Source organism: Tupaia chinensis, unplaced genomic scaffold (assembly GCF_000334495.1).
Source record: "Tupaia chinensis unplaced genomic scaffold, TupChi_1.0 Scaffold000088_1, whole genome shotgun sequence".
In the NCBI taxonomy this organism is placed as follows: Eukaryota; Metazoa; Chordata; class Mammalia; order Scandentia; family Tupaiidae; genus Tupaia; species Tupaia belangeri.
This window is the reverse complement of record NW_006159550.1, coordinates 4,309,780-4,322,381: the sequence shown is the minus strand read 5'-3', so window position 1 is coordinate 4,322,381 and position 12,602 is coordinate 4,309,780. Positions and strand designations below refer to the sequence as shown.

Below are 12,602 nucleotides of genomic sequence, written 5' to 3'. Positions count from 1 at the left end.
GGTTGTGGTAGCTGTAACATGACTAACCGAAGCAGAGGACGGTGCATGTGTGCAGAGAGAAAGAGCTGCAGGAAGTTCTCTCTTTCATAATAACTTGCTCTCAAGATCTGACCCCTTCTTATGAGAGCTAGATCTTACTCAGTTTTCTTTTAAAATAGCATTAATCTGTTCATGACATTGGTGCCTCCATGATCCACGCACTGACCACTGAGCATCACTTAAGTGCCATGATCCCATCATTGAAACTAGGTCTCTCTCACCTCTCAAACTGTATCACACTCAGGACCAGATTCACAAACACGAACTTTTGGGGAACAAACCATCATCCAAACTATAAAATTCCATCCCTGACCCCCGAGTTTCATGTTTTTCTCACATATACCATATAATCATCCCATTCCAAGAATTCCCAAAGTGTTAATTTGTTCCAGTACCAACTCAAAAGTCCAAAGTTCAAAATCTCACATGATCTATAATTAAAAACCTTTTTAAAAAATTAATCCAGATTATAGATTTAGTTGACAGGGCATTAAGGTAACTCATAAATATATACCACATGTTCAAGATAGTAGAGGAAAGCACAGGGCCAGCAAGTGGCATAGAGGTTAAAGCAACTGGATCCCACATGGTCGACTGTGTGGTTTGAGTACCAGGCTCATGGCTTAAAAAAACATACCCGGCACATGTGCATGCCTGAAATCCTGAAAGGAGAATGCAGAAGGAATTGTGATGTGACCATTATCTTGGGAGGTGATTTCTCACATTCTTTCCAGCTAGTGCACATGCTCTATAACAAACAACAAATAAAACCTCAAATCAAGCTTTTAGATTTAGTGAGGTCTAACACTTGACATGTGAAAACAAATTAATGGGATTAAGAACAGATTAGACACTGTAGAAGAAAAGATTAGTGATCTTGAAGACCAAATTTGAAGGAAAATCATTCAAGTTAACACAGTTAAAAGACTGAAAAAAAAGTTAGATCATAAGTGAATTGTGTGATGTTATCAAGTGCCCTAGCATATGAGTAACTGAAGTTCCAAACAATGAGAAGAGAAAAATAGACATAAAAATAAATTCTGACAAATAATCTTCAAGCAAAAGAAATAGGAATAAGACTATCCCAATACACATCATAACGAACTTAATTAAAACCATTAGTAATGAGAAAATCCTAAAAGCAGCTGGAGAAAAAGGACAGTTATATACAATGGAACAAAGATAAGAATGGATAGAAGGTTTTTCTTTGGAAAGAAACATTTTTAAAAAGGACAGTGAAACAACATCTTTAATGTACTGGGGGAAAAAAAGCTATAAATCTGAAGTCTATATCTGGCAAATCTTATCTTTCAAAAAGTAAGACTTTTTCAGCAAACAAAGCAGACCAGCAGCATAAGAGGTGCTAAGGGAAGTCCTTTAAGCAGAAGGCAAGTAAGACCAGATGGAGATTTGGACCCACTTAAAAAAATAAAGAGTACTAGAAATGGTAAGTATGTGGTAGATATGATATAAAAGCCTGAATTTTTTTTTCTGTTGTCACTTATATCTCTATAAGCTTAATTAAATTAGAGAACATATATATTTTGATTAATATACTTGCTATCTATTAAGCATTTCATAAATGTTATTGAATGACCTAAATGCTCATGTAAGAAAATGTATCTATACAGACTATGGATGTGCTATGACATAAAAATACATAATACTGTGGAAGAAGAGAGATCCTAATTTGATTTTCTACTCACTGGAGAAGAGACTTATGAGCTGAGACCGCAGTAATTGTAGGAAGCTAGTCAACCACAGCAGTAAGACAGTGCATTCCAGAAAGAGGGAACTGTGTGTGCAGAACTCCTGCAGAAGTCTCAGCACTCCTTAGGAACTGAAAGGAGACCAGTGTGAGATTGGTGAGCAAGAGGGGGAGTTGCAGGAGAGGAGTTTTAAACTAGGCAGGGAAATTTTTTAGCAGAAAACTGTTATAAGCTGACTAGTACCCTTCCCAAGCACCCCCAAATTCACATCGAAGCTGTAACCCCCAGTATCTCAGAATGTGCCTATTTGGAGATAGTGCCTACAAAGAGTTAATTAAGGTAAATGAAATTCCACAACTGTACTCTAATTTAGTATGACTGAGAGTGTTCTTAACAAGAATTAGAGATTAGGACACAGACCCAGAGGGAAGACTGTAGCCATCTGCAAACAAGCCAAGGAGGGAGGCCCCGAAAAGAAACCAGTCATGCCCACACTTTATCTAGCCCTCAGGAATGTGAGGAGACAAATTTTCATTGTTGAAACCACTCAGTCTGTGGGACTTCATTATGGCAGCTCTCGGTGCACAATATAAGGACTGACCATATTGTGATTTACTTTCTTGAGAGTAATTCTTACTTCCTTCAGGTAATCATGTCAGTATTCAAGTGTGTGAAAGACACTTTCTGGGAGTTATCATTTGGGTAAACCACTGGCAGATAGTCCAAGGTGGCTTTTTTTTTTTTTTTTTTTTTTGAGAGCAAGAGAGATTTTCTGTATAGGGCACATGTGTTCATCAGCCAGACAAAGATCCCTTCTCCCCATTCTCCTCTTGGAATTTTGGGCATGCATGCATACACATGTGCCTGGTGTGAGTTGCAACTGCTGGGTCCAAGACTCAAACCATGGTTGGCCATGTGGGAGTCCAGCACCTTAACTACTATGCCACTTGCTGGCCCCCCCAAAGTGACATTTTAATCCTCTAATACTAGAGAAATTAGGGAGAGTCTTTCTCTAATGAGAACACTTTCCTCTGCCCTTAATCCTAAATGAGATTGGTAAGGAAAATATACCTTGATGGTATTTAACTCCTTTTGCCTTGGGCTGTTTAAAGTGTATTTTATGAAGCAACAGTAATTAGTAGACTTATAGGATCAGGTGTTAAATTGAGTAGCTAGATTCTAGTTGATATCTACGGGCTGGTTTCTGTCCATGGTATTGACCTGCTCTCATATTTAAAAAGGCATCCTTAGACTGCATCTATCCAGCCTCATTTAGAAGAGGAAATCGGAGTGGTCCCCAGTTCCTTTCGAATATAATCTGAGAGGATTCTGGGTTTTTTTCCCTCCCTAATTAATTAGTTTTCTTCCTTCCTTCCTTCCTTCCTCCTCCTCTTTTTCTTTTCTTTCTTCCTGCTGCTGCTTATACTACCCTGCTTACCCTGATCCACGTTAAGGTTACCCGATACTCGACATGTTTTCTCATATAGGAAGTAGTAACCTTTAGATATCACACACAGTCATAGGCACATATTATTTTTTAAATTGTAGAAACAACTTTATAAATAGATCCTTACACAAGAATCTAAACACAGTCAAGAAAAACATATACAGAGCACCCCAGTCCTTCTTTTTTGCTCTGGGAAAAAAAGAACAGAGGAGAGGAAAAATGATTCCTTCTTGTTCTTTTTTGTTAGGTTTTTGCCATGGAGCCTGTGCACTCACAGGAAAGAGACAGAGAAAGAGAGAGGGAAAGTGAGAAATCACTCCCCACAGGGGGGTGACCACATCACAGTCCCTTCTCCTCCCCTGCCCTCTCAGGATTTTGGGTATGCATGCATGCACGCACACATGCACACGTGCCTGACATGGTTTTCAACCGACTGGGTCTGGGACTCAAACCACGGTCATTCACATGGAAGGTCACCATCTTAACCACCACACCAACTGCTGGCCCCTCCTTATTGTTCTTAATTATGTTCACCTATGCAGTCAGTTTTTCAAGCAAAATTTCTATTCCTTTGCTAGGATTTTTGTTTCTTTCCAACGTGGAAATCAGGCTTTTCAGTTCAGCTTTGACTTTGTTTGCAACTTCCTGGTCAGGACTCTGGAGAAGGCTAGAAAGAATAATGGTACCTTGGTTTATATTCATCCAGGACTTCAGGTTCTTCATACTCACATGCTTTACAAGTGTTTTTGAAAAACAACCTTCTCTTCCATTTTCTTTCATCTTTTTATCTTGTTCTATTAACCACTTCAGTACTGGATGTCCTGCAGGATGTTCTGCAACATGAAGCTCTCCGTCCCTGCCTCCGGGGTGCACTTCTGCTGCTGCCAAGCTGGCGATGGTGTCCATGGCAGGCTGGATGTCCCCGGTGGCAGATCCCAAAATGTCGGCCACCAACACACAGGCAGACTTATCTAGCACCATGTCTTGGGCATGTCCTTGCAGGTAGCTTAACAAAGCTGGAGGAGTGGATTCTAACAGCTCGTGTCGGCGGATTTCTGTCTCTTTCTTACTGTGCGCCTTTCCATCCCCTTTCTGCAGAACTTCAAGGATTTCTCCTAAGTCTTCATTGTTTTCACAATTACTTTCCTGTCCTTGGGCGTACCGTGCCACAGGCAGTGCATGGCCACTCTAGCGCCATCGTGTGTATGTGCCAGGTATATCACTGCTTCACGGATGGCTTCAATCAGTTCTGATCTGAGTTTTGGGGGTGCATAGGTAAAGAAGTCTAAGAATACTTTATGCACCAATGAGTGCTTAATCACAGCTTCCTTCTGGGCCATTGGAGTTAGAATCTGCTTCATCTCATCCATAATGAGCTCTAATTTTCCAGGCTTTGCCTCTAACAGCTTGTCCAGAGTTGGGTGATCTGCTGACTTGTAAAGCTGGAACGTGCTCCCGTAGAGTTCCTCTGTCAGCATGTTCCTCTGTTCCAGGATGGCTTTGTCATTGTAGGCGTACTCCACGATGGCCGATGCTTCTGCGTGTCGCAGCATCTTCCGCACGTGGCCTTTAAAGCTTCTGATGATCTTGCAATCTTGGTTTACTTCCATACATGAGAAATTTCTTAACAATATTTCTGGAATATTTGGCTTTACTTAATTCAACCAAATCACTTCGCAGTTCTTCGAAGGCCTGTTTTCTCTGTTCTTCATCACCATGTTGAATGTAACACTGGGTCACCCGTGTTGAATTGTGTGCAAATGCAATAGTTTTAATTTTTCCTGATCTTGCAATCTTGGTTTACTTCCATACATGAGAAATTTCTTAACAATATTTCTGGAATATTTGGCTTTACTTAATTCAACCAAATCACTTCGCAGTTCTTCGAAGGCCTGTTTTCTCTGTTCTTCATCACCATGTTGAATGTAACACTGGGTCACCCGTGTTGAATTGTGTGCAAATGCAATAGTTTTAATTTTTCCTTGAATCAATTTCTGTAAGTCATTCATCAACTTTACTCTTTTTTCTTTGTCACAGTCTTTCCTTCTTAAAATCTCCCAGATCTGCTTGGACCGAGCGACAATGTCATAGTTGGTTTATCATTAAGTTGCCTGCTCTGCTCCAGTTCTTTCTTCTTCTTTCTGAAATAATCCCATTTGTATTTCTTGGCCACTGAGTCATCACTTTGACGGTCTGACTGGAATTTTCTCTTCTTGTTGAATTTATTTGCCTGCTGGAATTTATTCATAGGTGCTTTGTCCCCTTGCTGCTTATTCTTGAACTGCTTTACACCCTTTTTTCCCAGGTTTTGTGGCACTTTTCTCAAAGTTCTTTGATGTGATTTTAGGTCCACCTTCCTTAACAACTTTTCTTGGGAATGTCTTTGAAGAACCAGAGTCACTATTTTTACGGAATCTCTTTTTTTCTTGCGATGCCTTTGTATTCCTTCCTGTTAATTGTTTTTTCGCTTTTACTTCTATTGTATCAACTCGCACGCATGGGGCCGAAGTCTGAGCTTGAAGCAGATCTCCAATCCCGCTTCCCAAATATTATTGTCCCTGTTCAGCTGTTGCAAAACTAAGCTTTCTTGACGTCCAATTCAGTGCATTGGACTGTTAAAATGGTACTTCTCTTTGATGGACTCCCAGCCTGCTGTTCAATGAGACATAGTTGTGCCCATGGAGGAGGAGATGTTGGATATACTCATAGCAGGATATACTTCAAGTAACTCAAGTTGAATGCAATTACGTTATTCCAACTGAAACCTGGTGAAAATTTGTTTCAGGGTTTCTTAACAAGTTAGATGTCTCATTTGGAGAGACATGATAATAATTTGCTATTTATCATGAAGTGTGCCTTTTATATCGGTAATTGAGTAAAATAGATAGCAAGAGATGTCTCGGATCAGAGTTTTTCAGGATAGCATCAGCAACTTCAAACACAATGCTAATCATGTGCTCTGGCTGGAACACAGAAAGTAAACTATCAAAGGTTTTATTTTGATTTATGGTTTCCAGCTAGTTACTGAGCAAGCTGTAGATACTCAGGGTTTAGGAACAGAAAATCAAAAGACAAAGTTAAGAAAAGGGTTAACAGCCTGAGTTTTGGAAGGTTCAGGAGGGTGGATTTAGGGGAAGAATGCAGTATAGCCAAAAGGTCAAGACTTACATATCTCAAAAAAGATCCTGGTCACAGTAACAGTCGAAAACAAAAACTACCCAGTAATATTTTCCCCATAAGTGTGGAGAAGTTATAAGAAGAAAATTGCAACATTTCACTGAAACTTAAAAACATGTGGATCTTAGATGGGCAAATAACTAAAGATATCAGTCACTTGCATTAATGTAATGCTAATTAAAATACTACTGGCAGGGCAATCAGGACATCCACCCCAGACAGTCTTGCTGCACCATTTGCAGCTGGGATGGGGTAAGCAGGGCGCGGCTTCTCCCCCACACACCTTTGAACTCTCAGGTGTGTTCATTGGGGCTTAGAGGAGCCTGTCCTTCTCTACTCCTTGTGCCATTGGGATATCCACCCCAGTAATGGGCCTGGCTGCACTGAGCGGCAGGGACACTGAGCTGCAGAGAGACCGTGGCTCATCCCTGCAGCATGCCTCGGAATTTTCAGACTTCGGCACTTGTTGCCATGCAGAACACACAGCTTACGGCGCACAACCCCTTCTTTTGTCCTCAAATGAAGCGCAGCAGCTCAGCCCCAGGTGTACCCATTCTCTAGAAAATGAGAGGACTTTTTTTTTTTTTTTTTTTTTTTTTTGAGAGGTTTTTGCTACAGGGTGCATGTGCTTGCTAGAATGACAGAGAGACAGAAAGCAAGAAATCACCCCCCAGGGGGATGGCCATGCCACAATCCCTTCTCCTCCACTCTCCTCTTGGGATATTGGGCACGCACGCACACATGTGTCTGGCAGGAGTTTAAGTCGCTGGGTCTGGGACACAAACCACAGTCACCTATGTGGGAGTCCAGCAATGTAACCATTATGCCATCTGCTGGTCCCATTCTAGTTTATTTTTGTAATATCCTCTCCTCCAGCCCTCTTCCAGCAAGATGTGGGGTTGTTTTCTAATATTCACAAGGCTCTCTCTCTAGCCTTTTTACAGTAGACCTAAGAGTTGGCCATCAAAAGTCTCATTATGAGTTTTTAGACTGTTTTGACTTTATCGAGGCTCTTGGCTGGATATGTGGACACTTGGGTCTGAAAAGGAGAGGGGGTTGAATAGCCACTGGGTCTGGAACTTGAACCACGGTCGACTACATGGGAGTCCAGCGACATAGCCATTATGCCTACTGCTGGTCCCTTGGTTGTGTATTTTTAAGGAAATAACTAAATATATATATATATTGGGTCATCAGAAAAGTCATCTGCCTCTGCTAACCATCAAGCCACAGGGCTGGCCCCAAATAATAGTATTTATATTAAGTGCTGAGAGTACCTTTGTATGCTGGATGGCGGCATACAGTTAGAGATCTGGGAGTCCACCATCTTGGTAGACTGCGGGGCCATTGTATTGCTCATCTCGGGGAGGGCCAGGTAGTGTGATAGACCATGACAGAATGTCAAGAGCACTCTTTGGATTTGGTGCACAACTTGAGCCGTTGGGCAGGGTGACCCTGCATATTGAGAGATTTTTATTCTTTTTCCGTAACCCTAAGAGATGTTTCCTTTTTTAAAAACAAAAAGCAAAAACCAAAAACTTGTTTATTATGAAAAAGCAATACCTGACCCAAGAGATCACATTTTAAAGGCATTTACCCGAGAGGTCGCATTATCAAGTTGTACTTGACTGAAAACAGGATTTTCTTAAAGCACTGAGGACATTTTAAGGCTCTCACTGCTTTAATGGAAAAGCAGCACACCCTATCAAGCAGTTTCTGAACCCTCGCCAAAGCTTCTCCTTGCAAAGAGAATTTTAGTGCTGGTGTGTTGGAAAGTTGGTGGCCAGCTGGGAGAGGCAATGTAATCAATTAACAATTGATTACAAATTGTGATCCCAAAAGGATAGGTTTTTTAATTTATTTTTATTTATTTTTTTTTTTAGTTTTTTTTTGCCATAGGGTGTGTGCGTTAGCAGAAGAGAGACAGACCATGAGAGGGAAAGTGAGAAATCACCTCCTGGGGGAAAGGCCATGGAGCTGTCCCTTCTCCTCCCTTCTACTCTCAGGATTGGGGCATGTACACACACACGCGGTGTGATTTTCAAACCAACAGGTCTAGGACTCAAACTTTGGTGGGCTATGAGGGAATGCAGAGCCTTTAACCACTGTACCACTACTGGTCCCCAGATTTTGTGAATAAATGCATACCAGGAGTCTTCCAAAATTCATGAAAAAAATGTCTATTATGGAGAAACTATGCATATATTTCAAATTTTTTTTTGCATCAAAATAAACTGGTACTGGGGCCAGCAGATGTCTTGGAATGGAGTGTTGTGCTCAGCACCCCACCAACTACACCACCATAGCTGGGCTAAAGATGAGGTTACTTTCCAGAATCAGATGTTTTCTATCTTATTAATTACTAATGGAAAGATTAATTTTCAAGTTAAGTTTTAGTTTTTATCACAATAATATAGATAAAAAAGTCAAAAGTAATAAAAGGCTTATAATAAGCAACAGCTGTCTCTTCTTATCCTGCTCCCCAGAAACGACAGGTTTCCGACTCTTATGGACCTGGTATTTCCTCCCCCAAATAGTGATAAACCATGATTTCTTGTTTAGTCTGTCATCAAGGTTTCATTTTGTTTTGTTCAGTTTTCCCATCATGAGAGAGAGAGAGAGAGAAACTAATTTTGACAGAGTCTCTGTGTCTTGCTCTTCCTGCCTGATCCTCCCAATTAACTAGGATGATAGGCATGTACATTTGGAATGGCCAGGGAACTGAGCCCGGGCTTCCCATGTGGTTTCTACTGCCCAAACCTGTGCACCACCATGTCTGGTCCTCATCAGGGTTTTATTACAAGCATATCAATTAGGTCCCATTGGAAAAACACCCACCTGGCATAGCTCATGCACTGCCCTATGAAGCAGCCCGAAGTCGTCTCTTACTAGATGTTCTTGTCCAAGCGAGCAATGTTTTCAGATCATCTGGTTAATGGGTCAGAATAGCACAATAAAGTCAATATCTAATATCTAAAGAGACCCATCAAGTATTTTGATTCTTTTTAAGGGTAGGTTGAAAGTGACAACAGTTTATTCTTTACTTTGGAGGGAATGTCCTGACATGTCCCAGAACACTAAACCCTCAGAAGCGTTCAGGTCGCCTGCAGGATCACGTGTCTCCTTCAGATTTATCCTCTCCTGCCAGCACGCCTGTGTGTCATCAAGGCATCCAGGGCTTCTGATCCTTCCAGACCCCCAGGCCCTTTCAACAAGATGTCACTTAGATCGTGGGCCAGTCTGATGTCTTGTCTTGCAGGATTACATTTATATTTCTATTAGTGGAAAGTACAAAATAACACGTATTGACCATGTTTGATTATGTGTTTAGTACGGCTTATTTTAGGTCCTTAGTTTTTGTTGGAATAATTTATGTTTTTAGATTATATTTGCTTTTATGTAATATATACCTTTGAATTGTTATTTTTGTCATCTATATTAACAAGTTGCATTACCAGACATCATAAGGGTTACGTTGTTCCTAAGATTTTTTTTTTTCCCAAGGTCTCCTGAAAACCTAGCTGTGGAGATTTGTAAAAATGTTCAGCACTTGTTTAGGGGCTGTACCAGTGAAAGGTGTTGGTGGGAAGGAGGAGCAAGGGTTGGTTTATTTCAGTGTCACATAGTAGGTAGCTAAAAACAAAGTTATGTATGTTCTCACAGAGCCTGATCTGACCAGTTCACTGCTCTCCCCTTTCTTCTTTCCTTCCTCTACTGCTCCTCTTCTGCCTCATACTCAAATTCCTATTCATTGATAAATAACAACGATGGACCATCCCCATGCACTAACAAGGGACCTCGCGCTTTGTAGAGATTGTTCACTAAACTCTCTCACAACCCTGTAAGGTAGTTACTGTTATCACCCGTTTACAAGTGAGAAAACTGAAGAAGAGACTGTAAATTCTCAAACATCTACGTGTTAGACTGTCTTTACTTTCCATTTAAAACAGTTTATTGAGGAATGGTTGTAAATAAAGTTTTCTACTCTAGGGGGGAGTCTGGTACTTGTTGGTACAGTATGGCTGTTTTCATCTTTGAGCTTGTGTATTTAGCCAACACGTGTTTTAGCATTTCCATCATTCTCTAGCTTTCCTTTGGGTCTCTTTGTGCTGATAACTAAGTTCCTTATCTTGGTTAATTTCAGTGAGCTATAGAATATTTCCTTGGGTCATTTTTTGATCAAGAAGATGGTAAGAGGCCCAGTCTCAGTAGCACAAATGGTAGTACACTGCTGCATGATATTGGGGTTGCAGTCTCCTGGAGCACACCTGGAGGCATGGGTTCAAATCCTGGGTCAACCTGAACATTCCGGGTGTGATTGCACATGCTGCAATCCCGCTTGGGGGGTGGGGTGGGTGATTTCATTATGAAGACCTTGGCAAGAATACTTCTCTCTCTCCCTCTCTTTCTAGTGCTCTTCGGAAGTAAATAAAATAATCTAAAAAAGAAAGAGAGAGAGAGAGAGAGAGAGAATATAGTAATGGAATACATCTAGAAACTCTGCATGTTTGAGAACACTTTTTATTGTTTCCATAGAAAAATGATTAATTGGTTGAAAGTAGAAATACTACAGATACCAGGCCAGCAGTTGACATGGTAGTTAAGGTACCAGATTCCACATGGCCAACTTTGTGGTTCAAGTCCTGGACCCAGTGGCTTAAAATACAGTGGGGAGACTGCTGTAACTATTACAGATGGTGTAATAGTTATGCTGCTGGACTCCCTCATGGCCGACCTCATTCTAGTCTTGGACCCAGAGTCTTGAAACTCACACCAGGTGCTTGTGAATGAATGCCCAAAATCTGGAAAGGAGAATGGAGAAGAAGGGATCATGATGTGACCATCCCCCTGGGGCATGATTTCTCACTTTCTGTCTCTAGGGTGAACACACCCACCCTATAGCAAAAATCTCTCTCTAAAAAAGAAAGAAAGAAAAACACACTGGGTGTGGTTGTGTGCATGCCCCAAATCCCAAGAAGACAATGGAGGAGAAGGGATTGCAGCATGGTCATCCTCCCGCTGGGGTGATTTCTCCCAGTCCTCTCTCTTCCTCTCTCTCTTTCTCTCTAGCAAGTGCATATGCCTAATGGCAAACAACATATATATATGAAAAAAGAAATATTGGCATTACTCTGATGTCATCCCTTCATTTTGGATCAAACTCTAGCACCAAACTGAATCTAAAATACTTCCAAGTATCATAAAACAATAGATGGAAAATGAGAGATAAATCAGTTATGAAGAATTAAGAGGTAAAGTCAGTTTGCCATACTATTGTGCTGGAAGCCACATGTCCATCACTGGGTTGGGTCCCTACTAAGTTGACCTGGAACTCACCAGGCACATACATGTGTGTGCCTGCATCTTAATGAGCTGGAAGGCTAGGGAAGGGGATAACTTGTTGAGGGTGTTTCTTACTCTGTCATGCATATAAAGGATATCTGAAAAAAAAAAGTTATAATTATCCCTGAGAAGAAAATAAAGCAAATTGATAGGAAACAGAATGTGTTAGACTTATATGAGAAATTTCAGGTATTAAAAAAGACCCAAGAGGGTTCCACATGGCTCCAGCGAACTAGATTTTTCAGGGAATGAAGATTTTCTACTGATAATTCAGCCTCCAGCAAACGAGCTAGCGGTAGGGAGCCCCACCCCCCTGCACCCCCAGCCATCTATCTCTGTTTCTGTGTCTTGGTTCCTGTCTCTCCCTGCTTCTGTCTTCCCTTTTTTAAATTTTTTTTTGGTAATTTTTCCTTTTTACACTTTTTTTAAAAGGCACAGTTTTTCTCTGACTCTCAGCTCCACCTTTTATCTTGTTAATTATTGCTCTGGTCCTCCCACCCGGGCAGAAGAAGCAGGGCCTTCAGAAGAAGGTTCCACATGGCTCCAGCAAACTAGATTTTTTGTGTAGTGCACTTGTGTGCCATGCGGTTTCCTATTTTGAGATTTTTTTTAAAAGAATAGTAATTACAATTAAAAAAATTTTTTTTTGCCTTTTTTTCTCTTTCTGTTGTTGTTTCTCTCTCTTCTTCATTTTCCTTTTTCTTATCTCTCCACCCTCCAATATCCATTCAATATGTTTTTAGATGGATCTAAGAGCACTGTAGCTAAATATCCAAATACTAATAGGGTTAAAATATTCCCCAATATCTACTGAATCTGCTGCACCAGCGATCACAACAGAATGGCAAAGAGATTCTAGATCACCTCTGTCTGCTTGCTCCTGAACA

General features: G+C 40.9%; 1 protein-coding gene across 1 annotated transcript in view; it reads right to left on the bottom strand.

Moving 5' to 3' along the window:
* Window positions 1-3,729: 3,729 nt before the first annotated feature.
* Window positions 3,730-12,602, bottom strand: part of LOC102503162 (pumilio homolog 3-like) — a 28,792-nt gene continuing 19,919 nt past the window's right edge. Inside the window, 6 exon segments of the mRNA XM_027769773.1 lie at window positions 3,730-4,309; window positions 4,312-4,783; window positions 4,982-5,293; window positions 5,296-5,497; window positions 5,499-5,733; window positions 9,526-9,647. Coding sequence (XP_027625574.1) covers window positions 3,730-4,309; window positions 4,312-4,783; window positions 4,982-5,293; window positions 5,296-5,497; window positions 5,499-5,733; window positions 9,526-9,647 — 1,923 coding nt within the window.